This window comes from Prunus mume, linkage group LG6 (genome assembly GCF_029339155.1).
Source record: "Prunus mume cultivar Tortuosa linkage group LG6, ASM2933915v1, whole genome shotgun sequence".
Classification (NCBI taxonomy): Eukaryota; Viridiplantae; Streptophyta; class Magnoliopsida; order Rosales; family Rosaceae; genus Prunus; species Prunus mume.
Window position 1 is genome coordinate 11,208,304 of NC_142703.1, and position 23,861 is coordinate 11,232,164.

General features: G+C 37.8%; 6 protein-coding genes and 1 long non-coding RNA gene across 9 annotated transcripts; 5 read left to right on the forward strand and 2 right to left on the reverse strand.

Annotated features, from left to right (window-relative positions):
* Nucleotides 1-585: 585 nt before the first annotated feature.
* LOC103342827 (uncharacterized) lies at nt 586-7,081 on the reverse strand. The gene is made up of 3 exons (XR_016128040.1): nt 6,950-7,081; nt 996-1,667; nt 586-879 (listed from the first exon to the last, which is right to left on the reverse strand). It is a non-coding gene; the product is annotated as an uncharacterized LOC103342827 (long non-coding RNA).
* LOC103342856 (glucan endo-1,3-beta-D-glucosidase-like) lies at nt 2,293-4,746 on the forward strand. The gene is given in 2 exon segments (XM_089054860.1): nt 2,293-3,546; nt 3,548-4,746. Coding segments are annotated over 2 exon segments (2,079 nt in total). The 5' UTR covers nt 2,293-2,592; the 3' UTR covers nt 4,673-4,746.
* Nucleotides 7,082-9,019: 1,938 nt separating the features above from the next.
* Nucleotides 9,020-9,527, forward strand: LOC148916058 (uncharacterized). Its single transcript, XM_089055355.1, is given in 2 exon segments — nt 9,020-9,231; nt 9,234-9,527. Coding segments are annotated over 2 exon segments (288 nt in total). The 5' UTR covers nt 9,020-9,068; the 3' UTR covers nt 9,359-9,527.
* A 10-nt stretch (nt 9,528-9,537) lies between these two features.
* On the reverse strand, nt 9,538-12,760 carry LOC103342828 (embryonic stem cell-specific 5-hydroxymethylcytosine-binding protein). Its single transcript, XM_008246486.3, has 8 exons — nt 12,534-12,760; nt 12,212-12,368; nt 11,980-12,065; nt 11,723-11,835; nt 11,443-11,508; nt 11,064-11,173; nt 10,886-10,951; nt 9,538-10,304 (listed from the first exon to the last, which is right to left on the reverse strand). The coding sequence occupies exons 1-8, from the start codon at nt 12,626-12,628 to the stop codon at nt 9,900-9,902; spliced, it is 1,098 nt and encodes a 365-aa protein (XP_008244708.2). The 5' UTR covers nt 12,629-12,760; the 3' UTR covers nt 9,538-9,899.
* A 1,140-nt stretch (nt 12,761-13,900) lies between these two features.
* LOC103342858 (uncharacterized) lies at nt 13,901-15,536 on the forward strand. The gene is made up of 2 exons (XM_089055049.1): nt 13,901-14,212; nt 15,429-15,536. The coding sequence occupies exons 1-2, from the start codon at nt 13,901-13,903 to the stop codon at nt 15,534-15,536; spliced, it is 420 nt and encodes a 139-aa protein (XP_088911175.1).
* A 1,490-nt stretch (nt 15,537-17,026) lies between these two features.
* LOC103342831 (putative beta-1,3-galactosyltransferase 12) lies at nt 17,027-19,186 on the forward strand. Of its 3 annotated transcripts, none has more exons than XR_016127692.1 (5): nt 17,027-18,088; nt 18,173-18,267; nt 18,358-18,438; nt 18,537-18,650; nt 18,814-19,186. XR_016127692.1 is itself a non-coding variant. In XM_089053845.1 (5 exons), the coding sequence occupies exons 2-5, from the start codon at nt 18,012-18,014 to the stop codon at nt 18,827-18,829; spliced, it is 288 nt and encodes a 95-aa protein (XP_088909971.1). In that variant the 5' UTR covers nt 17,034-17,630; nt 17,749-18,011; the 3' UTR covers nt 18,830-19,186. The 3 variants fall into 3 exon arrangements, 2 of the variants coding, with proteins under 2 accessions (XP_088909971.1, XP_088909970.1); XM_089053845.1 differs by lacking the exon at nt 18,173-18,267 and having other exon boundaries at nt 17,034-17,630; nt 17,749-18,088; XM_089053844.1 differs by lacking the exon at nt 18,173-18,267 and having other exon boundaries at nt 17,034-17,579; nt 17,749-18,088.
* Nucleotides 19,187-21,355: 2,169 nt separating this feature from the next.
* LOC103342834 (uncharacterized) lies at nt 21,356-23,784 on the forward strand. Its single transcript, XM_008246492.3, is given in 6 exon segments — nt 21,356-21,726; nt 21,823-21,916; nt 21,919-21,982; nt 22,156-22,186; nt 22,799-22,898; nt 23,449-23,784. Coding segments are annotated over 6 exon segments (711 nt in total). The 5' UTR covers nt 21,356-21,414; the 3' UTR covers nt 23,559-23,784.
* The last annotated feature ends 77 nt before the right edge of the window (nt 23,785-23,861 follow it).

A 23,861-nucleotide genomic window follows, 5' to 3' on the forward strand; every position in this document is an offset into this window, starting at 1 on the left:
TAACAGGACAAATTACCAAATCTATATGCATGCCCCACTCTCCTCTCTCAGCTCGAAATTAAGGTGTTGGTAGACTATGATCAGGCGCATGCAGCATAAAACTAATGAAAGCTACGTACCACCTGTTGTAATCCAATCATATCCCTATATTTTAAATGGTTTTTCTTTCTAAACCAAATCATGGCATATTGTTCTGTAAAAAGATGTTTAATCACTCGAAAGTTCTATGGACATTTCAAACTTTCGATCCCATCCGGACACAGTAACAAGTCTCACGTACATGTTCTTTTAAACTGATTGTCTTTTGAACATAAAGAAAGTGTTCTTCTAATCATGGCGGCTATGGCACCGTAGGAGTGCTCGCGACGACGTTTTGAAGAGTTAAGGTTAGGAATTTTGTGCTTGGTCGAATAGATTTGGGGATTTTACGATAAGGTCTGTCGACGATATCCTTCAATATTATATATATATATATATATATTATTTGAATATTTTAAAGGTATAGCCGGCTATACTGTTTGAATATATTCAAATATTTTGATAGTATAGCCAAGCGGCTATACTATACGAATCTGTACTCTTCGAACATACTCGAATGTTTTAAAGAGATACATTGACAACCTTGGAGTCTCTTAGGATAATATCTTTTGCGTTTTCAGCCCCTTCGTAATCAAGACAATCCAATTTTATCCTCACATGCAAATGTTTCATAGAGATAAGATCTCTCAAATCTAATTGGATGCATGAATCTCTTCCTATCTTTCCAGTTTTGTCTGAGTGTAAAATATCTGCTATCCTTGATGCATATATCTCCTGATTATCCTCTAATAATTCTTTCTTTCTTCTAAGTTTTAGATACAATGCCGCATAAACAAAAACCTGCACAATGCCAAGAATGAAGACGTAAGGGCAAAATTGAAACCATGGCCACAGATTCTGTTGCTTTCAAACGACCCAAAACAAAACAAGCAGAGATAAAAACTGAAGGTGCACACCTCACTTGTTCCGGGACTAGTATTGACAGCACAATGGATGCAGACTTTTCCATCTTGAAATCCTACTTCCGAAGTCGTACTAACATCCTATCTTTCAACTCTGATTCAGGAGGTGATATCAAAGAGGCAAGATTATCCAATTCATCTTACCATTGTTGAGCAACACCAACCTGCGAAGAGCTGAACTCCTAAGATTCTAAAAGCATGGAGTAGACAATTTTGTACTGTCTGTAGGATAATGAAACTTAATCTGGCAAAAAAATGAATAAAAGAAAATAAGCTCTGCTGGTAGGAACCTCCTCTGAAGACCCTCGTACATCCTCTATGCCTGACGCTTCCGTAGCGGATCCTCTTGCCTGGCGCCATATACAACCTTGTTGTAACTCAGTATCCACAGGGATATCTACATTTAACCGCATGCTAACTCTGCCTGTTACACAGACAATAAAACTCCAGGATCAAAGAGGCACCAAAACAGCTTACTCTACATGAGAACTAATGTCGGGAAAGGAATTAGCAACGACTGGCAGACAGTTGTTTATCTGCATGATTGGCAAAATCTTTTTTTTTCTCTCTGGGTCCAGCATGTTGACTTGATGCCAATAATAAGATGCGTGGAACCTAAGACAAACAACTAACATTCCATCAATCTCTTCCTGATGTCCACCAGCACTGTTAAATCAGCAAAAAATATGAAGAAAGACATGGAGTTCGTGAGAAAGCAATTCAGCCTTTCATTGTCACATAATCAGAACATGCAAAGTATAAAAGAAGATTGGAATTATAAGGAAGCTAGTTAGCAATGCATATTTTTGTCTTTAAAAACATACACAACATAAAAAATTTCAAAAGCACACACACCCACCCACACGTTTGAAAAGGAAGAAGAGCTGAGCCGTAGATCCTGGATCGAACGGCTGAGAGAAGCTGCTTTGTGATCCAAGTCTACGTCTGCTGACCTGCTAGCAATCCAGCCATTTTTACTCTCTCTCTCCCTCTCTCTCTCTCTCTCTCTCTCTCTCTCTCTCTGAATTGCAGTGTTGCGGTTTCAGAATTCGAACCCGAAACGAAGCGGGTTGGGAGCAATTCGCCAAATGGGTTTTACCAATATGAGACAAAATCAACTCTCTCCTCAGTTATCAAGTGGACCCCACCTACTTTTGCATCGACCAAAATTTCTCCTCTCATTCAGCCAACAGACAAATGCGAAAAGCATAAATCAAGCCGCAAATCATAAAACAATGATTTAACAAAACTATTCCCGGTATTTTCTCGACAGCCAAACACAACGCAAAAGTCCGAAATCTTTGGTACCTTGGACGAAGGAATCAGCCTCTCTGTGTAAGGAAATTAGGAAGACGAAGAAAAATTCTCTCCTTCATTAGTGAGGAATATACAAAGATTACAACACTAGGAAACAAATCTCTAGTTATAACAGGACTAACAAAAAAGAGGAAAGTAAAAATACTGCAGAGAAAATTTTCAATTTCGAAGAGAAACCAGAGAAAAAAAAAACTTGCACAACTAGGAACATCTTGAAAAAGCCTATAAATATGAGGCCAATTTAAGAGAGACTTCACCATCACAACAAGGTGCAATGGCAACCAACCTCACTTCTTCTTTCACTTTTGCTCTCATCCTCTGTGTTTCAGCTCTTTCACTAATTCCGCACACCACCTCATTATCATCCTCATTCCAATTCCCTCCAACCCAATCCACAATCCTCCCTGACCCTTCAAGCTTCTTCTTTGCAAACCTCCTCTCCACCCCTCTCCCCACCAATTCTTTTTTTCAGAACTTTGCTCTCAACAATGGTGACAAACCAGAGTACTTCCACCCCTACAGCATCAACTCATCCTCCACCTCTCTGTCTTTCTCCTACCCATCTCTCTCCTCCACCTCTGCTTTCATCTCCCAAACCTTTGTCCCTGACCTCACCATCTCCGCCTCCCAAACCAGTGCCAACTTAGCTACAGCAAATAACAGCGGCCGTGTAATCTCTGCCTTCACTGATCTCAGTGTCACCTTGGACTTTCCCTCCTCCAACCTTCGTTTCTTCCTCGCTCGAGGAAGCCCCTATGTCACCTGCAATGTGTCTAGCCCCACTGCGGTTTCTATCTCAACCATTCACGCAATCCTCGAATCCTATTCGAGCAACTCAAAGACCAAGTTCACCGTCCAGCTTAACAACAATCAAACATGGGTTATGTACACCTCCTCCCCAGCTGATTTGATTAGAAGCAGCCCATCAACCTTAACTTTTGATGGCTATTCTGGGAATATTCGGATTGCATTGGTGCCGGGTTCTGATCCAAAATACGTGGCAATCCTTGACCGGTTTAGTTCTGCTTACCCCATTTCTGGTGAAGCTGTGTTCACAAAGCCATTCACTCTGGAATATAAATGGGAAAAGTATGGACGGGGAGATTTGCTTATGCTAGCTCATCCTCTCCATCTTCAGCTTCTGTCTAATGCTACTGTTTTGGAGGATTTCAAGTACAAGAGCATTGATGGCGATCTGGTTGGCATTGTTGGCGATTTGTGGGAGTTGAAAATCTCGTAATATATCAGTCACTTGGCATTCAATCGGAGGCGTCAAACAAGCCTCATACCCTGAAATTGTTTATGCGCTTCGTCGTGATGTTAAGGCTCTTAGTTCGACGCCAATAACAACTGAATCGTCATACTTTTATGGGAAATTGGTTGCCAGAGCAGCAAGGTTGGCTTTGATTGCTGAGGAGGTGGATTGTCTTGATGTGGTTCCAGCAATTAGGAAATACTTGGCGGACGCCATTGAGCCATGGTTGGATGGTACTTTAAGTGGGAATGGTTTTTTGTATGATCCTAAATGGGGTGGACTTGTCACCCAACAAGGATCAACCGATCGCGGTGCAGATTTTGGGTTTGGAGTTTATAATGATCACCATTATCATCTTGGATATTTTGTTTATGGTATTTCAGTGCTTGCAAAGATTGACCGTGCATGGGGGAGCAAGTACAAGCCTCAAGCTTACTCTCTTGCAGCAGATTTCATCAACATTGGCAACCAATCGAATTCAAACTATCCGCAGTTGAGATGCTTTGATCTGTACAAACTGCACTCATGGGCTGGAGGACTGACTGAATTTGGAGATGGAAGGAACCAAGAGAGCACAAGTGAGGCAGTGAATGCTTACTACTCAGCTGCATTGATGGGCTTGGCCTATGGAGACACCAATCTTTTCAATAGTGGATCAATGCTTACATCTCTGGAAATTCAAGCAGCTCAAATGTGGTGGCATGTAAGAGAAGGAGATACACTTTATGAGGAAAAGTTCACAAAGGAAAATAGGATTGTGGGAATTTTATGGGCAAACAAGAGAGACAGTGGACTTTGGTTTGCTCCTCCAGAGGCAAAAGAAATAAGGCTTGGAATTCAGTTGCTGCCCATATCCCCAGTCACTGAGATCTTGTTCTCTGATGATGGCTTTGCTAAGGAAATTGTGGAATGGGCATTGCCAGCCCTGAGTAGAGAAGGAGTTGAGGAAGGATGGAAGGGCTTTGTCTATGCCTTGCAAGGGATTTATGATAAGGATGGTGCTTCGGAGAAGATCAAGAGCTTGAAGGGTTTTGATGATGGAAACTCTCTCACTAATCTCCTATGGTGGATTCATAGTAGGAACTTAGTTTCACAGTAGGATCTTTGAGTTCATTTTCGTTGATTAGTTTTTAGGTTGTGTTTTTTCATTAATATATTTTTTAGTTGGTAGCATGCGTATTTAACAAATTCTTATGTATGTAACTTAACAAATCAATTAGAAGTTCAATTCATAACAATGGTCATGAAACATACATCCACCCCTACCTAACTAAAATCACGGAAGAAATCAAACTAAACTAAACCAGACCACTCAAACTTGAGAAGAAAAATAGGAACAGCGAGCAAATCTCTGTTTAAAGAGTATAGCTAGCAACCCTGAATATTATGAGTTAAGCGACACATTGACATGGGGAGGAACCAATCTGACACACAAACAATGGAAGTCCAAACTTGAGCTTGAAGTTATTTCTATTTATGTTCATGCCTGATTTAAGCACTTCACAGTAAATCATGAACATAAATTATGGCTAAGGACAAAAGTGGTAATCAGTATCTGAAAAGCACGCAAATCAGAATGTAGATAAATCAAATCAGAACCGGATTAGAATGGCCAATAACTTGATGCTTAATTATGCAAATTTACAAGAGCGGTCCACATGTGATTTAAATAATCCCATCATCTTGCACAATACAACTCCTCAACAACTGCACAAGGGCATTAACATGGATCGTGGAATAAGTATATGTATTTAAATGTGTACATACATTTAAATATATGCATATGCCCCACATTAAAACTCATTGAACTCTATATATTCAGTCAACTGACATACTAAAAAACAATTAACAACAATAGAGATCTGAAAACTCACTTCTTGGTTTCATCAATTCAAACATTTTAAATTTAATTTTCTTTAATTAATTTCATGGCTCTGCCATTGCTGTGGGGAGTGTTACTGGGTAATCTTTCTTTAATTTCATGGTTCCAATAAACATAGCCAAAATAACAACAACAAGAAGGAAACCAAATCAAGACGAATTGGTATATTTGGAAAATAAAAATAAAAAGATATAAATACCAGAATACATTTGTGTGTAGTGTACAGAACACACTACATAAGCAAGAGAACATATAAATACCAGAATATAGATTGTAAGAAGTTTCAGCTAATCTAAAGACGCATGCAAAGAAAAAGCATAAGATATGAGGTCCTCAGTAAAAAAAAAAAAAAAGGCTTATGAAATCAAAATTGTTACAGGATATGAAGAATTTTATTTAAAAACGAAAACAAAGAGTAAGCCAAAACTAGAGCCCTGAAACACCAGACCAGAACTATAGATTCTATAAAGGAAAAGGATTCTTTTGATATAAAATCTCTGTCCCCATATATTTCACAAAAATAAAAACCAGATTTACGTAAGTTTCCCTCAAGAACCTTGTGGAGCAATATATTTCTTCTCAAGTATCGAACCATATATCCTCTACTTTCCAAAACTAGAACTTAGAGTTTGAAATACATCTCAGTTATACAAGAGCAAAGAATTACACCAAACATGGGAAAGCTTTTTAAAACACTAAATTAAGATACCAATATCACAGTGACTCAAAGCAATCTATCAATCAGAACCTGAAGGAACTAGGATGCTACTAACTAACTTGTAGACCTTGCAGCTTTGGTGTTCTGGAACAAGTACTCACAACATACCATGTTATTCCGAACTACATACGTACGTCAAACCATTTATCCAACATTTTTGAAGCTCCATGAACATGTGAATCTTAACATATGTATGTCAAACATTTTGAAACCCTATTAGCATGTGAATGTTTTCCTCAAGTATGAACAAAAATGACAAAGGTGACATTTTTTTAAATAGGGAACTTTCAAGGAGCCAAAACTAAGGAGGTCTCTAACCCTAATTGAGGGAAGACAACCTAAAGTGAAAGAACTAACACCACCAATCTTCGAACTAAATACATGCAACTGTATAGATGATAAATTAAATACATGTAAGAGCAATAAAAAATAATACAGATACCAGTCTTAAAACTAAAAGACCCCAGAGGTCATCTGAAAACTCACTTCTTGGTTTCATCAATTCAAACATTTTAAATTTAATTTTCTTTCATTAATTTCATGGGTCTGCCATTGCTGTGAGGAGTGTTACTGGGTAATCTTTCTTTAATTTCATGGTTCCAATAAATTATTGAATTTATATCACAGAAAACATAGCCAAAATAACAACAACAAGAAGAAGGAAACCAAATCAAGACGAAATTCTATATTTGGAAAATAAAAATAAAAAGATGCGATCTTTTAAACCAGTTAGATATAATAGGCACAAATTTGAAAGTTTAGAAGCTAGTATTTACCTACTTTTGGACAAATTGGGAGCATGGTAGTGCATTTCCCCTCTTGTCACTCATCTGACAGAGGCGCCACGGTGGCGACGACATTTTGAAGAGTTAAGGTTAGGGATTTTGTATTCGTCGAATAGATTTGGGGATTTTGCAGGCCTGAATCGTCATTTCATATCCTTCAATGTATATTGGAATATTTTAAAGGTATAGCCGATCGGCTATACTGTTTAAATAATATATTTTGACCGTATAGCCTTTCGGCTATACTTCAAAAATATATATTTTATAAGTAACGCCGCGCGGCTATACTATTGGAATAATATATTTTACACGTACCGCCGTGCGGCTATACGCGTTAAATAATATAATTCTCAAGTACCGCCGCTCGGCTATACGCTTTCCCCAAAAATGGTATAGCCGGTCGGCTATACTATTTAAATAATATATTTTAATAGTACAGCCGCGCGGCTATACAATTTAAATATGTGAGTACAGTCGCTGCTATACGCATTCACAAAAAAAGGGTTGAATATTAGCATCTCTGAATGTTATGAGTTAAGCGATACATTTAGGATAATATCTTTTGCGTTTTCAACCTCTTCGTGATCAAAGCAATCCAATTTTGTCATCACAGGTAGAGGTTTCATAAAGACGAGATCTCTCAAATCTTTGTTTGTTTTTAATAAGAATTGGATGCATGAATCTCTTCCTATCTTTCCACTTTTCTTTGAATGTATAATATCTGCTATCCTTGATGCATATATCTCCTGATTATCCTCTAATAATTCTTTCTTTCTTCTAAGTTTTAAATACAATGCTGCATAAACAATAACCTGCACAATGCCAAGAATGAAGATGTAAGAGCAAAATTGCAGGCCTGAAATCTGCCGAAGATAACTAGTTGGTCTCAATTGCAGGCATGAAACCGTCATTTCCTGTCCTTCAATACATATTAGAATATTTTAAGAGTATAGCCGCGCGGCTATACACTTTAAATATATTCTTGTTATGAAATTGTAGCACGTTATATTATTGTATTCGATAACATTTGGTAAACATTTTATATCTTGGAATTTTGTTGAACAAAAAATAGAGCAACGGGGAAACGGGTGAATACATGACACGGAAGATTTATGACTGAATTCAAGTTTAAATATTCAGACACGATAAGTTAATGAGTCGAATTTGTATTTAGGATAATTTTATATTGCAAGAAACTAACAGGACAAATTACCAAATCTATATGCATGCCCCACTCTCCTCTCTCAGCTCGAAATTAAGTTGTTGGTAGACTATGATCAGGCGCGTGCAGCATAAAACTAATGAAACCTACCGCCTGTTGTAATCCAATCATGTCCCCATATTTTAAATGGTTTTTCTTTCTTAACCAAATCATGGCGTGTTTTTTCACCAAAAACAAATGATGATGTTTTTTTTTCAAAATCTGTCATGTATAGAATGATCCAAGCTACCGCCAATTTACCAACATCTTTCTTGATAAAAAGCTTCAAGACTTCGTTTTAAAAAAAAAAAATTCGAGAGAATCGAATGCAAAATATATCCTAATTCTAACTCATGATCCGACCCGTCATTGCTAACACCAAAGAGTTAAAGCTAAGTTTTCATGTCACACATCAAAGCAGAGAGGAGCTAAAGTGTAGCATCTTCTATTTCAATAATCAAGTTAGTAAAGTTGCTTTTGAAAAATTCAAAAACTGAGTTGTAACTTGTAGAGGGTAAGATTTGTGTGCAATAATGTTATGTAAAAAGATGTTTAATCACTCGAGCTTTCTATGGACATTTCAAACTTTCGATCCCATCTGCACACAGTAACAAAGTCTCACCTACAAGTTCCTTTAAACTGATTGTCTTTTGAACATAAAGAAAAGTGTTCTTCTAATCATGCCTCCCACAACCCTAACTATATAATAGAACATAAAAAAATCATCCCTAGGGTACCACTTTATTCCACTCTAGCATCAGGCCATAAAAAATCATGATTGTGATAATTGCTGCCATTATCACTATCATCATCAACACCAACAGTTCATCTTTAACACACTCTATATAAGTAATTAGGAGTGAGCATCACAAAACACTTAGCATAAATATATAATCACAACAGTAAGGGATGTTGAGGAGAGGTAGTATTGCCATATGTATATCAAATTCTACCATGCTGGTTGGCTGGTGCCGGCCACGGAGGCGGCTGAGAAGGCGGAGAGGTAGCACGATATGGCTAGGAAATAAGCGCCGTGGGTTCGGCCTAGGGTCACGGCCGGCGCTACAATGGGGGCCGTGGTCAGCCCTATAAGGATGCTGAAGAAGATGTTCATGGAGATGGTACCTAATGAAAGGTGGATAGAAGCTTACAATTGGTCTCTGCCATTTTTACGTCCTCAAATATTTCCTCTTTGTTAGTTGCTGCTAACTGCAACTTTTTTTCGCTTGTTTTTCATTTCTTCCTATTGAAATCTGTAAGGAGCGGCCAGCAACAGAAAGCCCCTCTTTATTGAAAAGACAGATTTCTTTGTTTATAATGAGTTACCATCAAAGAAAATCAAATCTTGGAAGTTGAATATTTGTGATATTGCCCAATCTTTAAAATTGAAATCAGGCTTTGATATTTACCGAAAATCTAACAGAAGGGGTCACCAAGATCTTTATGTTTACAAGAAACTAGTACAAATGGAGTGACCACCATATTTGACAAATATCCTAAATCTTGGATTTCAGTAAAATCAGATATTCTGATACACTACATATACAGAAGGGATAGCTATACTGCCAAGCCACAAAAAAGAGAGGAGGAGGGGTAAGGAATCTGGCAGACTACAAGACCGTAGTTTGATTGCAAAACAGAAAACTTCATCTCTGTCTTTGTACGAATCAAAATTATCAACCCGTGTCCATATAAACGTGTGGCGTGTACTAAGGAAATCTGAAGTTCATGCAAACAAAACTAGCTTTTTCCGAAGTACGAAAATAGGGTAGGTTGCTTGTCAAGAGAACTCTTCGGGTTAACCTTCTTCTTTGCTGGGCTAGCAGATATCTCACTAGTTTCATAAGCAACTGGCTTAGAGTCAGCCGAAAACTCTTCATAGTCTCGCTTTGTTTGGCCCTTAGATGCACCCTCTTGAGATAATGTAGAGACACTACACTTTGAATCATTCTCACATTTTTCTGTAGAGGCTGGTGGTTCTATTTTCTCTTTGCTTTCAGGTTCTTCCTTCACGCTTTTTGGCAAATCATTCTTCACAGATGAGTTGTAAAAACTTGTGTCCTTTGGGTTTAATTCTTCTTTTTTGGTTCCTTTCGACATGAAAAACTTTGTGATTGAATTATTCCCCTCTGTCTTCAGCTGTATCTGCAGAAAAATAATACAATCAGTAACTAGCAGTATTGTAATCTTTAGTAAGCAATCATGAACTTGACATATTTTTACCCGCTCAACCCCACCCTAGCTAAAGAAGGGAAATCCTAAATCCTCCGAAAACCTAATGAAAACAGAATTTGGTCCTACATATCTAAAGTGACAATCAAGACACATTACCAACCCATAAAAACTGGATATAATTAACAAAAAGTGACTCCATAGAAAGCATCATTTTGTTAATGGTATGGACCACTAAACCACGCAACACATGATGAGGGGGGAAACAAGTAAAAAAATGCCAGTCTCTAACAAGTTGTTACAACTTGGGTGGGGAATGTTACAGCAGGATTCCGTTGTTAGGAAAGTTTTCCATGAGACCACCTAGACACCTTTAACTTGTCACTTCCATAAAGTTTCCATCTCAAATGGAACACTAACTGAATCATTTCCTCTGATTCAAAGTTGCCAGTCAAAATTTCTCAGTTTACCCCGACATAGAGATCTTGGTGAAGATTATTGGGTTTAAATACCTCCTATTGTCCAAATGATAAGCATACACAAAACTGTCACACCTCATTGATGCACTCTGGTCCATCAAAAGACACCTTGCCCATTGCTGGTGTCACCGGGTACCATACCTGGTGATTAAAAATTTTAGCATCCAATAAATGTACTTTGAATGTTTCATACTCATCAATACTAAATAGTAAATGTTAGGCCTCTCATTTGTAAAGTTCAACAACCACTTACCAAATCTGGACCTTCATATGGTTTAAGTAATGAATCAAAATTGGAAGTTGAAGAACCACTTAGCCATGAGTCGGTAGATCCCTTGTCACCCAAAATAACAGGCATCCTGTCTGTAATGATAAATTAATACTACACAACTTTGGCAAAGAGTGCCACAACAGGAACGCACAAATGAACTAGTGGGAGCAAAGGATTCCACTTAACACTCTTAACAAGTTGTGGGGCCAAAGAAATGTAACTACAAAAGTACAAATTATCAGATAAACTGATAGAAAAGAAATTATAGATCAATAAAGTAATGCATAACCTATAGCAGTATCCAGACATATTACAGTATTAGAAAATAAATTATAGATCAATAAAACTGAGCAGGACCCACCATGCAGCCACCCTAGAGCTGAAGATGAAGACGTTGTAATGATAGTGAAGGTGTAAAGTTTCTCGCCTGCAGGGTAACATGCAGTGGATATATCATTGCCTAGATATAAACAAACTTCATTTCAACACATATTGATGAACAAATTTCAGATAAAATTAATTTTAATGAAATTTAATATCACCTAGACCAAAACAAATACAAACATAACAGCAAAACAAATTAACAGAAGTTTTGGTGGTGGGGAGGGGAGTTTACTAACAAAATGTTTGTCACTATCTACCTTCAGAGTTCTCCCAAGAATCATAAAGAGCAGCAAACAGAAGCGGTCGGCCGTCATTAAAGTGGACGTAGTAAGGCTGCTTTTTAGAACCATCTTTTTTCCATTCATAAAATCTGGCCAATGCCAAATAAATAAATTAAAAAAAAAAAAAAAGAACTTCAAGCATTGAATAGAAAGAATAAAAAGGAAAGATTCACAGAGTCCTCCAACAAGACAAAAATTGAAAAGACGTCAATCATTGATAGCACAAAACATACCCTTCAACTGCAATGAGGCAGCGGTTTTTAGGAATTAGACGTCGAAAAGAGGCCTTTTCGCAAATGGACTCAGACCTAGCATTAAACTGCAATTTTTTTTTCAAACACAAATCACATCTCAACGCAATCCAAGCTTACTTATATGGAAAATCAAGATTGAAATTTTAAGAAAGACAAAAAATTTAAACTACCATCACTGGAAAGCATCAACCACAAATGTAACTGCTATTACCATCTTATAGTGATCGGGCTTCTCGGTTTTCTTGGTGAAACTAGGGATCAGCCCCCATTTCATACAGTGAACAACAACGCCGTCGCCGTCTGCTCCGTCTTCTCTACGAACAACAGGCAAATTCGACCCCGGCGACGCATTGAACAGCGGGCGAAACCTAAGCACATACAAAAAATTCGTTCCAATCAGTAAGATTAAGCAATCAAAGAGACCATAACACGCAAGGAAATCTGTTTGGTTGCTAGGAAAGTAGGAGAAAAGTAAAGTTCGAATTAGAAATTAGTAAAGGAAAAAAATAGGAGGAGTTTTGAGTTTTGCTCACCGGTCCATGTTAACAGTACGGACGGGGCCATGGCTGCGGTGGCAAGCCCTAGGGATGTCGTCGGCTCTGATAGTACAGCGAGCCCTCCCACACATTTTCTCCAAGAAACTGAACCAGGGCGGGAAGCGACTGTTCTGTGCGCGGTGACTTTTTCTCTGTACCGCACTAGCTATTAGCCTACTGCTGGAGTAACTGGTGACCGTTGGATATCAACTGAGATCGAGATTCGAGTTCCTCCCATACCCTGGCAGTTTTCGCGGTTTCCAAATGTTTGATGCTCTGATTTAGACACGTGTAATGGATCGTTACGACTTTCGAAACATTAGTAGTTGCGCTGGGAGGGGTTACTGTCTTTTCCAGCCCAATTGGGTCTGCCCAATCCAATTTAGAGGTTTGGGCACGACTTTTACCAAGTCCGGTCTAATTCATGGTAAACTAAAAATTTCGGCCCAAATTGGGTAAAAGTAAACCAAATTAGGCAATTTGGTTCAATTTCCTCCTCTTCTAATAGCGCTTATATAGAAAAAAAAAACCCTTACTCTCCATTGTTAAGCATTTAAAAGAAGTGAGGCCCATACCACGTAACGGAAATTCTCTTAATACTGACGGAACGAGTAACGTAAAACAATAGTTTTAAAAGTGTAGAAGGTATTTTGAGATGTTTCAAAGCACATGTGATAATATAAGACAACTCTGAAAGCACAAAGGACATATATATAAATAAGCCCAAAAAAAATATATTTGTAACCAAAACAAACTAAACTACAACTTACAATTTGGAGACCGACTTCATCAAAAAAATTGTATCGAATTACTTTTTTTTCTACTCTTAACTTTCTAATCTGGATTTTATCAGAATTTGTAGTAATATACCATTTCATACTTCATAATACCATTATAATTTTTAAACTAAAATTTCTTAACTCATCTAAATTCATTAACATCTTTGACATGAAGTTTTCTCGATATAATTTAAATGTGTAGTATGAAGTGGCATTTGATATATGCTAGAGATGTAAAGTAGGATTTGTTTGAGAGTGATTCTAGATAAATCAATCAAACCAAAATTGGTGGAGATTAGTTTTGACTCCTTTTCTTTAAGTTTAAATATAAATTGAGCAAAAAAAAAAAAGATTTTGAATTCAAATCTTAGGATTCGTATAGTGTGTGTGAGTTTAATATATCATCAATCATCTTAATAAGAAAGATCCAAAAAAAAAATATTCAATTAAATTGGACCGTAATTATAAAAAGTTATCGATAATAAAATTTTAAAAACTGGTTTTGTCGGACTGGGTTGCCCTCGAATTAGTAGCACTGACGCTGTAACACTACTCAGCACCAAAGCCGCGAACTGTGCTTCCCAAATGCTCACCCTCGCAAAACAACTCAAGAACTCACCTTCATGCTTCCAATCCGCCGTCAGCCAAATACGGTGGGTCCGGACTGAGTCCGGCCCGTCCCGGCGCCGGCAAAGGCACAAGTCTCCGGCCCTGGCTATGAGGAAGTCGGAGGAGAAGTCCGAGTGGCGGATAGTCGACGGCGAAATCCACGAGATCGGTGATCACGTGCCTCCACATGAGCGGTTCGTCATTCCCAGAGATAACATCCCCAACAAGCGTCGAAAGCAGTTCAGAGAACAGTTCATGCGCCGCACTTGCCTTGTTCTCAACGAAACGGTCAGTTCAGAATCAGTATAGCCTAGAATAGCAGATCGGCTATACCCCTTCTTAAAAATTTTAAACAAATCGTATAGCCAAACGGCTATACTCGGATTTTCTAATTTTTTTCGAGAAATAGAAATAGTATAGCCGGCGGCTATACTCGGTTTTTTAATTTTTTAGTATAGCCGTTCGGCTATACTCCGTTTTGCTAATTTTTTAGACGAATAGTATCGCCGGGCGGCTATACTCTGGGATATTTAAATATATATTTTTAAAATGCAAATAGGTATAGCCGATCCAGGCAAATAGTATAGCTCGGCTGTTTTTTTCCAAATTTATAGGCCGTTCCCATGCCATTTTAACTATACAATTAACCCAGCTTAACTCAAACACAATACAAAAACAAATGTGTGAATTTGAGATCAAGCCAAAGTAGTGAGAGAAAAAGTATGATTTACCAAAAATGAGAATAGAGACCCAGGAATAGCCAATCATTTGCATACCTCATGTAGAATAGAAATCATAGCTGTTTGTTTTGCCAGCTCCTGCTGGAGCACGAACCTGCAAGTAAATGGAAATCACGTTCAAGCATATCATATCAGCACTTTCACTGCAATGGTTTGGCATTCATATAATCAACATCATCATTAACTAACTAGTACAATTATAGTATCGGTATTTCTAATTAGAGATAGTATATGCCCAATATTGGTTTTTTAAATTTTTTAAAGAAATATATAGAAATATCAAATCACATCTCAACGCAATCCGGCTCTTATATGAATACATTGAAATTTTAAGAAAGACAACAAATTCGCCATCACTAGAGAATTATGTCCACTTATAGAAAAGCAGCTTGTTGCGACCATGTCGATCTAACTGATTTCCATTGTCTCAATCTCACAGCAAGAATAATAAGACAGAGAAGTTAATTGACCCAGAAATTGCAATTACTACAAAGAATTTGAGAGATCTACTAGGGTGATAAAAGAAATAGCAAGCAGGCGGAGTTGGACGAAACACATCTCGGTATCTTGAAAATTTATATAGCCTTTGACTCCTTCCCGTTTCACTCACCGTTGACAAACTGAGCTTCTCAGGCGAAGCAATGGCAGTGCATTCTTATCTGAGTGGGTCCTAGTGACTTATACACTGAGTACCCTATGTTCAAACAATGGTGTGCCATTGGTTTTCATTTCTGATGATGTGAAAATTTGCTCTAATGTTACAGGTACCGTCTGGGCAGATGACTTGGATACGAGATGGTCCCAAGTGTTTGAATGCTAAGAATATCACCGAGGCCATTGACAGCAAGTTTGCTAAAGCAAACAGTCTGTAATTTTTCTTCTTTTAAACGCATGCTGTGCTGAGTGATGAGTTATGTAATGATAAAATGCATTAAGGCGATTGCAAACAGATTGCAATTTGCATTGTTTGGCCTGTTTTGTACGTAGATAATAAGTGTTTTCGGATTTTGCTTTCACATTACTCTCATCTTTTGATATGTAGGAACTTAGAATACTAACATAATTTTCTAGGATTTTTAAATAATTTTAAATTCCACAAAATTAATTACTAGTTATGAAGTAATTTATGAAATTAATTAAAATATTTAAATACTAATTCTTCACTAAATAAAAAATAATTAAAAAATCATATATTTAAAGAGTATAGCATTGATTAATTAATACGTTTATATGTTTAAAGAGTATTTACTTTCTTATTTTTTATATGAAAAAAAAAAAAACAAACCTAGAGTATTCTAAAAATGGATTTTAGCCTCCAAACCCTAAATCCAAGTCTTGAATTGGGGACTGTTACTATTGGTAATGGCAGTGTTTGGCCATTCATCACCCTATTGCTGAAGAAGATTGGTAAAGGGAAAGGAGACAATTGATCTGCCTCCTAAAAATTTTAAAGTTGCTTGTTAAAATTTGAGAACGAACTGCCTTTAGAATTTTGGCTGAATACCGCTTTGCGGAGTGATAATTTTGCATAAATTATGTCTGATTGAAGGTGTGATGTGTCTCCGGCAACGAAACAATGGACCTGTCTTTTAACAACAATCCAACTTACTCCTGGAGGCTTCTATTTTATCTTTATCCATAGACCTGCTGCATATATATTAGATATCAGAACATAATTCCATTCATCGGTTGTTGGTTCCAGCGTGGCAGAATGAAGTCGACAAGCATTGAGCAAGGCTCTGATGCCTCAGCTTCAACAGGCATTGAGATAGGCCTCTAAATCTAACGACTAAAAGTTAGCTAGGCAGATTTTTATCGATTATCGGTTCATCTTATCCAACCCCAGAAAATCCACCAAACTTGCGCCGATATAACAGATACTTTGATTTTTCTCCTTCCGGTTCCACTCACAGTTGACAAACTCAAAGAGCTTCTCAATCTTATTGACTCTGAGTCTGATTCTTGGCCCCTCCCTCTCATCCTCAAATACAAATTCATTCTTCGCAGGGACGATGACTTTCGGCAAGCAAAACACGTTTCCGGAGTCGTTTGGCCTCCTCGACCAAGCTATCAGACTCTACATAAAGCCATAGCGAGCCCAGACTCAGGGTCAGTCGCCACCAAGCTCTGAGACTGAGAGTATCAGTTCATGCTTCCAGCTTGACTTCTGATGTGTGAAAATTTGTTATGATATTACAGGGTACCGTCTGGGCAAGATGACTTGGATACGCAGTGGTCCCCAAGTGTTTGAATACTAAGAATATCACCGAGGCCATTGACAGGCAGGTTTGGTAAAGCAAACAGTGTTTGTAATTTTGCTTCTGTTTAAACGCTTCGTGTTATTGCTGTGCTGAGTGATGAGTTATGTAATGTTTAGATGCAGCTTAAGACGGATTGCAGACAGATTGCAATTTGCATTGATCATTGGCCTGATTGGTATGTAGATAATAAGTGTATTCGAATTTTGCTTTCACATTACTCTAATTTGCAGATTGACATGAATCTGCCCCTCTGGGTGAGAAAATGATGGCCATACCTTTTCACTGGTTTTGTTTCAATGTCATGTTTACATCTTATTGGTATGATGTCCAGTGGTTATTAATATTTTTTTTAAAGTCAATATATTACTTTTGATTAAGTGTATGCATGCATGCTTGGATGTGGGGGTATATACAAGCCTGGGCTTCTGCATCTGTGCCATAGCAGTTCATGAATGTCTGCAGTACTCCTTGTTCTAAAAGGAAAATTATTTTGAAAATTATCTCTAGTTCCAGCATTTGGTCTCTTTACAGCATGTTGTATTTATCGAATAATGCCCGTCGCATGTTGATTCACTAATCTGCTTGTATTTCCATTCACAGGATACATTGATATTGCAGGGAAGTACAGTGTTCATCCAGTATCTCTTGCAATGGGTTCGACACCTCTCCCTCCAATTCTTTATAGTTTCTTCAGTGTACAATTTGGTCTGAAACTCAATAACCAAACTTCTTAAATTGACTGCTCCTTCTCCATCTTTTGAAATTGATGATTTCAATCTTTTGATAAACTATATCTGGAAGCTTTCTTTCATGTATGTCACAGACTCTCAATACAAATATACACGAGGGAATTGTTTATCAAGCCTAAAAAAGATGCAAATTTTTTCATGTTCTTCCCTTCCAACAATGACACACAATAATCAATGGAACCCATCACAGAGCCTTTTTGAGTTCCTAGTGATCATTAAAAGATTCCCAACCCTCAGCAGTATGCAAAACTGAAGATTATGACCCCACTTTCAACCTAACCCTCTTCATCACGCAAAACCAATTGATGATATTGGGCTATCTAAAGATGCAAAGAAGATGGGAGGGGTTCAGAAAGAGATAGATAAGTACAGAGACTTTCTGGTTATTGATGTCAATGAAGACTATGTGAAAACGTAAGAGTCATCGGTTTTTATTGAACTTTTGTCATGTTGATGGCTTTGTGGTCTTGGAAGTTTATGTCATATTGGTTTCTCAAGCTATTTTGTAGGTTTGGCATTTTTGAAAGCAGAATTTCAACTTTTAAAAGCAGATTATTATGTCAAAGCAGATGATGACATTTATTTGAGTCCATGTATATATATTGTAATGCCAGACTATATACTTTCATTAAGCTGTGAATATGAGTATCTTGGAATTTACTGATATTTTCATAATTTGTTAGATCGACTAGCAACACTTCTAGACAAGGAGAGAACACATTCACAAACCTATATTGGATGCATGAAGAACCTAAAATGAAATGGTATATGGGTATTAAAATTGTTATAAGAGCTTTTACCTTTGTGATTGATTTTATTCTTTTTTTTTATCTGATAATCTATCCATTAATTTATTATTCAGGTATGAGAAATCAGGACATCTAATTGGGAGTGAATACTTTCGGCATGCTTATGGTCCTATATATGTCCTGTCTGCAGAGTTGGTAGCACCATTGGCAATTGCTAGAAATAACAGGTCAACCACCTGTTCTGTATCTACTTTGTTTATCTTAGTCCATTGTTTCTTTCAATTATCTTCTAAAAGGCAAGCTGGGTCATTATTTCTTTTTATGCTAATCTTTGATAAGACCATATTCTTATGTTCTGGTCTGTGATCTACATATCAATGTGACATGTAGGAAAGTTATTGGTTGAGTTCGAGAATAAAAGCACTTTAAAGCTAGGCAAGGATGATCCTTCTTTTCTTGGAATAGTCCATACCCTTTGGCATGGCATTTGTTGAGTCATTTGGTGAAGGAATTGTGGTGAAACCCCATCAGGTGCCTTGGATTCAGACAAAGGCAAGGTCAATCAAGAGATTGCGAGGACACAACTACGTTCACCTTGAGTCACAGTATGTTGAGTTACAGGAAAGGTACAAAAGTTTTTGGTATAGTGGCCGACTGTATTTTGGATCCAAATGATGTATGCATACTTTTGTAGCGTACTGGTTGAATATTTGGCATGGCATAGTTTTGAATAGGTTGGGCAACTAATAGTTTCCTTGCTTTATTTTGCAAGCTGATGTCTTTAATTAACACCAGCACATATGACATTACAGCCGTCCCCATGCCATTTTAAGTATGCAATTAACCCAGATTAACTCAAACACAATACAAAAACAAATGTGTGAATTTGAGATCAAGCCAAAGTAGTAAGAGTAAAAGTATGATTACTAAAAATGAGAAATCATAGCTACGTTTGTTTTGCCAGCTCCTGCTGGAGCACAAACCTGCAAGTAAATGGAAATCACGTTCGAGCATATCATATCAGCACTTTCACTGCAATGGTTTGGTATTCATATAATCAACATCATCATTAACTAACTAGTATATTTTCATTAGTGTAATAAATAGTATGAAATATGCGGCTCTGAATACGGTTCAGAGAATTATGTCCACGAAAAGCAGCTTGCGCGAATTCATCTAAATCCGTTATCTCAATCTCACAGCATAAGACAGTAAACAGAAACTGCAATAACAGAAATAGAGGTCAGCAGGGTGATAAAAGAAATAGCAAGCAAGGACAATCCTATTTGTTTAACCACCAGAAAATGCGCAAATTATTATGGCTAGTTTATACACTGATAATGTTAATGATGGCAATGATAAACTTCAGTACAATGATGGAACTACAAAATGGGGCACCAGCTTTTCCCCAGGTTTTCATTTGTGCTGTTGGTGTTGGGAGAATGACCTCCTCATATCCCTTATGATGCTTCCTCTCAGTTCCACTAGGAAGACCACTAACTGATAAAGATTAAGGCCCTTCACTAAGCGCTAAGAGATTTCCATATGTTTTTCTTTTATGAAGAAAAGGGGAAAACCCCCAGACACCAAACCCCAGGACTCTCCTCAAAAAAACAGCAGCCCAGATTCAAGTTGTGACTCCAATACGCTGAAGCTTAATCCTTCCAAACAAATCCATGAGCCTTTTACAGCTACTAACTGATTCTATATGTTTTTTTTATGAAATACTGGGTTTTTTCAAATTTCTTTTTCCCTTTCAAAGAAATACTCGGTTTCTATAATTCTTTCAAAAGAAATCATATATCCGAGCGGCTATACTAGGTTTTTTCAAATTCTTTTTTAAAGAAATAATATAGCCACTGGGCTATACTCGGGGTTTTATTTTTTTATTAAGGAACAGTATAGCCGGTCGGCTATACTCGGTTTTTAATTCTTTTAAACGAAATAGTATCGCCGCGCGGCTATACTCGGCATCTCTAATTATTTTAACGAAATAATATAGCCGCTCGGCTATACCCTCGTTTTCCAAAATTTTTTAAAGATATAGTATAGCCGTCGGAATATACGCGGTTCTTTTATTCTTGTAAAGAAATAGTATAGCCAGGCGGCTATACTTGTGGTTTTTTTCCAAACTCAAATCACATCTCAATGCAATCCAAGCTTTGCTTATATGGAAAATCAGGATTGAAATTTTAAGAAAGACAACAAATTTAAACTGCCATCACTGGAAAGCATCAACCACAAATGTGACTGCGATTACCGTCTTATAGTGAAACTGATCATCCCCATTTCATACAATGAACAACAAGCCACGCCGCTACGTCTTCTCTACTAACAACAGGCAGATTCGACCTCGGCGACGCATTGAACAGTCGAAACCTAAGCACATACCAAAAAATTCGTTCCAATCAGTAAGATTAAGCAATAAAAGAGACCATAACGCGCAAGGAAATATGTTTGGTTGCTAGGAAAGTAGGAGAAAAGTAAAGGAAAAAAATAGGAGGAGTTTTGAGTTTTGCTCACTCGTCCCTAACAGTACGGACGGGGCCATGGCTGCTGTGGCAAGCCCTAGGGATGTCGTCGGCTCTGAGATTACAATGAGCCCTCCCACACATTTTCTCCAAGAAATTGAACGGTCGATTCAGATCGTATTGCTATACTCGGTTGTTCAAATTTTTTTTAAAGAAATAGTATCGCCGCACGGCTATACGCGGTTTATTAATTTTTTTTAAAGAAATAGTATAGCCAGTCGGCTATACTGGCGGTATTTAATTTTTTAAAGGGAATAGTATAGCCGTGCGGCTATATTGGTAAAGAAATCGTATATCCAGGGCTATACTCAGCTTTCCTACTTTTACCGATGAATAGTATAGCCGGCCGGCTATACGCGTTTTTTTTTTCTTTCTACTTTTTTTGTTTTGTCAAACTGGGTTTCCTTCAGATTAGTAGTACACAGTACTCGGCACCAAAGCCGCGAACTGTGCTTCCCAAATGCTCTCCCTCGCAAAACGACTCAAGAACTCACCTTCATGCTTCCAGGCCGCCGTCAGCCAAATCCGGTGGGTCCGGACCGAGTCCGGCCCGTCCCGGCGCCGGCAAAGGCACAAGTCTCCGGCCTTGGCTATGAGGAAGTCGGAGGAGAAATCGGAGTGGTGGATAGTCGACGGCGAAATCCACGAGATCGGCGATCACGTGCCTCCACGTGAGCGGTTCGTCATTCCCAGAGATAACATCCCCAACAAGCGTCGAAAGCAGCTCAGAGAACAGTTCATGCGCCGCACTCGCCTTGTTCTCAAGGAAACGGTCAGTTCTTTTTTTTCTCTTTCACAAATTGTGTGGTTTGGAAATTGGGTTGTTTGGTGTTTTTGTAAATATGGTTTTACTCTTTTGCATTGAAAGGAACATGAGCCTTGGTGCAAAAGGTACATGGAACTCTACCAGGAGCTTCGAGAAAATTGGGAGAGGCTGTATTGGGACGAGGGTTACACCAAAAAATTGCCATGGACCATGCGAATTACGACTCTGCTGAAGATGATGACCATGATTTCTCTCCGTACAGGTGTTTCTGCTTGACCAATTTCTGGGATTGTTTTCAGTATTTCAAGAATTAATATGAAAGAAGAGAAGTTAATTGAAAATCCCAACTGATTTATTTGGGTACAATCTCACTTTCCATTGTGTTGTATTATGACATCCAGGCCCTGATTTTACTCTGTTTCGCTTGTGTTTCAGGAGCAAGCGGTCCCATAGCGAGCCTTTCAAGGTACGAATTTGATACAATCAGTTTTGGACCTGATAGATAGATGATATAGCTCTGAAGATAGTTACATAATTACATGGGTTCTCTGTGCACCTACACCTGAATAATTACACGTTAGGAATAATAAGTAGGCAGCCCCACATTTCACATAGTTTTCCATTATCAGCAGAGTTCTATACATTTATATAACCTGCAATCCTGAACCTAATATATTGTTTGTATTATCTTCAGAAGTTTCTTCTTTGTGTTGTTGTGAATGTTATTTTTTCTCTCTGTCCGCATGCGGTAAATGAAGCCATTCCAAGCAAACTTTGTAACCGAAGTAAATAGGATTTTGTCATCGAATAGCCAGTTCAATTAATTTGATCAGTCATCTAGTAGCCTGTTAACGCTTGTACTTCATCATGTCATGGTTCTCTAGATTCCTTGTCATGCTCTTGATTATTGATGTGACACCATGATTTTTTTGGGGTGTAAGATACCCAGTAGACATGGTACTACTTACTCTACAAGAGGGTTGCTTGTGATATCTCTTGATTTAGATCTATTTTAGTACTTTGGTCCTTTGGTTATTTATGTGTGACTCTTCACTCAACTGACTTGATTTTGTTGCAGGACAATGGTTTTGGAAACAGGCAAGGCGATACCTGGGAAAAGGTCAACCAGATTCGAGATAAGTTTGAGTATGACAGAGAAAGGAGAATGAGAGAGAAAGGTCAGTTGAACGTAGTTTGACAAGTTTTGTGTTGTGAACTTTTGCTTTTGTGATTTGGTTTTCAGATTAAAGTTGGCCCGTTTTACTACAGTAGTTGAAGAATGTTCTTTTACAGATTCTCTATCAATATCTTCAATTGTAGATTGAGCACGGTTAGATTATTTGGTATTCATTAGTTGGATTCTCCAGGTCTATGCTCAAGTCTTTTTTAGATTGCTATTTTTGAAAGGGCTAGAACTTCAAAAATTATGTTGATTGACAATTTAGTGTGCTAAGAATTCCAGATTTTGACTATTGATCCATTCTACATATTGTAGCCACTAGAGAGCTGACTATTCACATTTCTATTTCTTGCAATTTGAGAAAGATGGTCATATGAACATACAATTTGCAAACTGTGTAAAAGGATGATGTATTTCAAATTGACATTTAAATATGCCCTCGATATGCTAATCTTCTTTTTCCTCATTTCCTTTTCTGTTCAATAATTTCAGTTGGAAAATTGTCTAAAGTGTGCAGTTCTCATTAGTTTCATGTATTTGAGTTGCAGCATTTGCACCCATGTCTGGAGAACGTGCTTCTTCTAACTTCCATGATATGAACTCCCGGAGACAGCCATTTGACACCCACAGATACTTCCCAGATAATGAAAGAGAGTGAAGAACTGCAAATGGGTTCTATGCACTTGTATATGTATCATGACTCACGAGAGGCTCGGAATGGTGCTCCATTTCCATTTCATCTCTTCCTCAACCGTCACCGTGACACTTCTGACATCTATCCTACTACTAACATCAGGCAGCTTAATCTTGTAACCGTTGGCATTTTTGAATTGACTGGTATTGTGCTTCCAAAATGCATAGGAATTTTGAGATTTTGCACAAAATGTTGGGAGAAGCGAAGGGGTTTAGGCTTGAGAACCATGAGTGTTGCTTGACGTTGTCATATGTTATGCAATATACA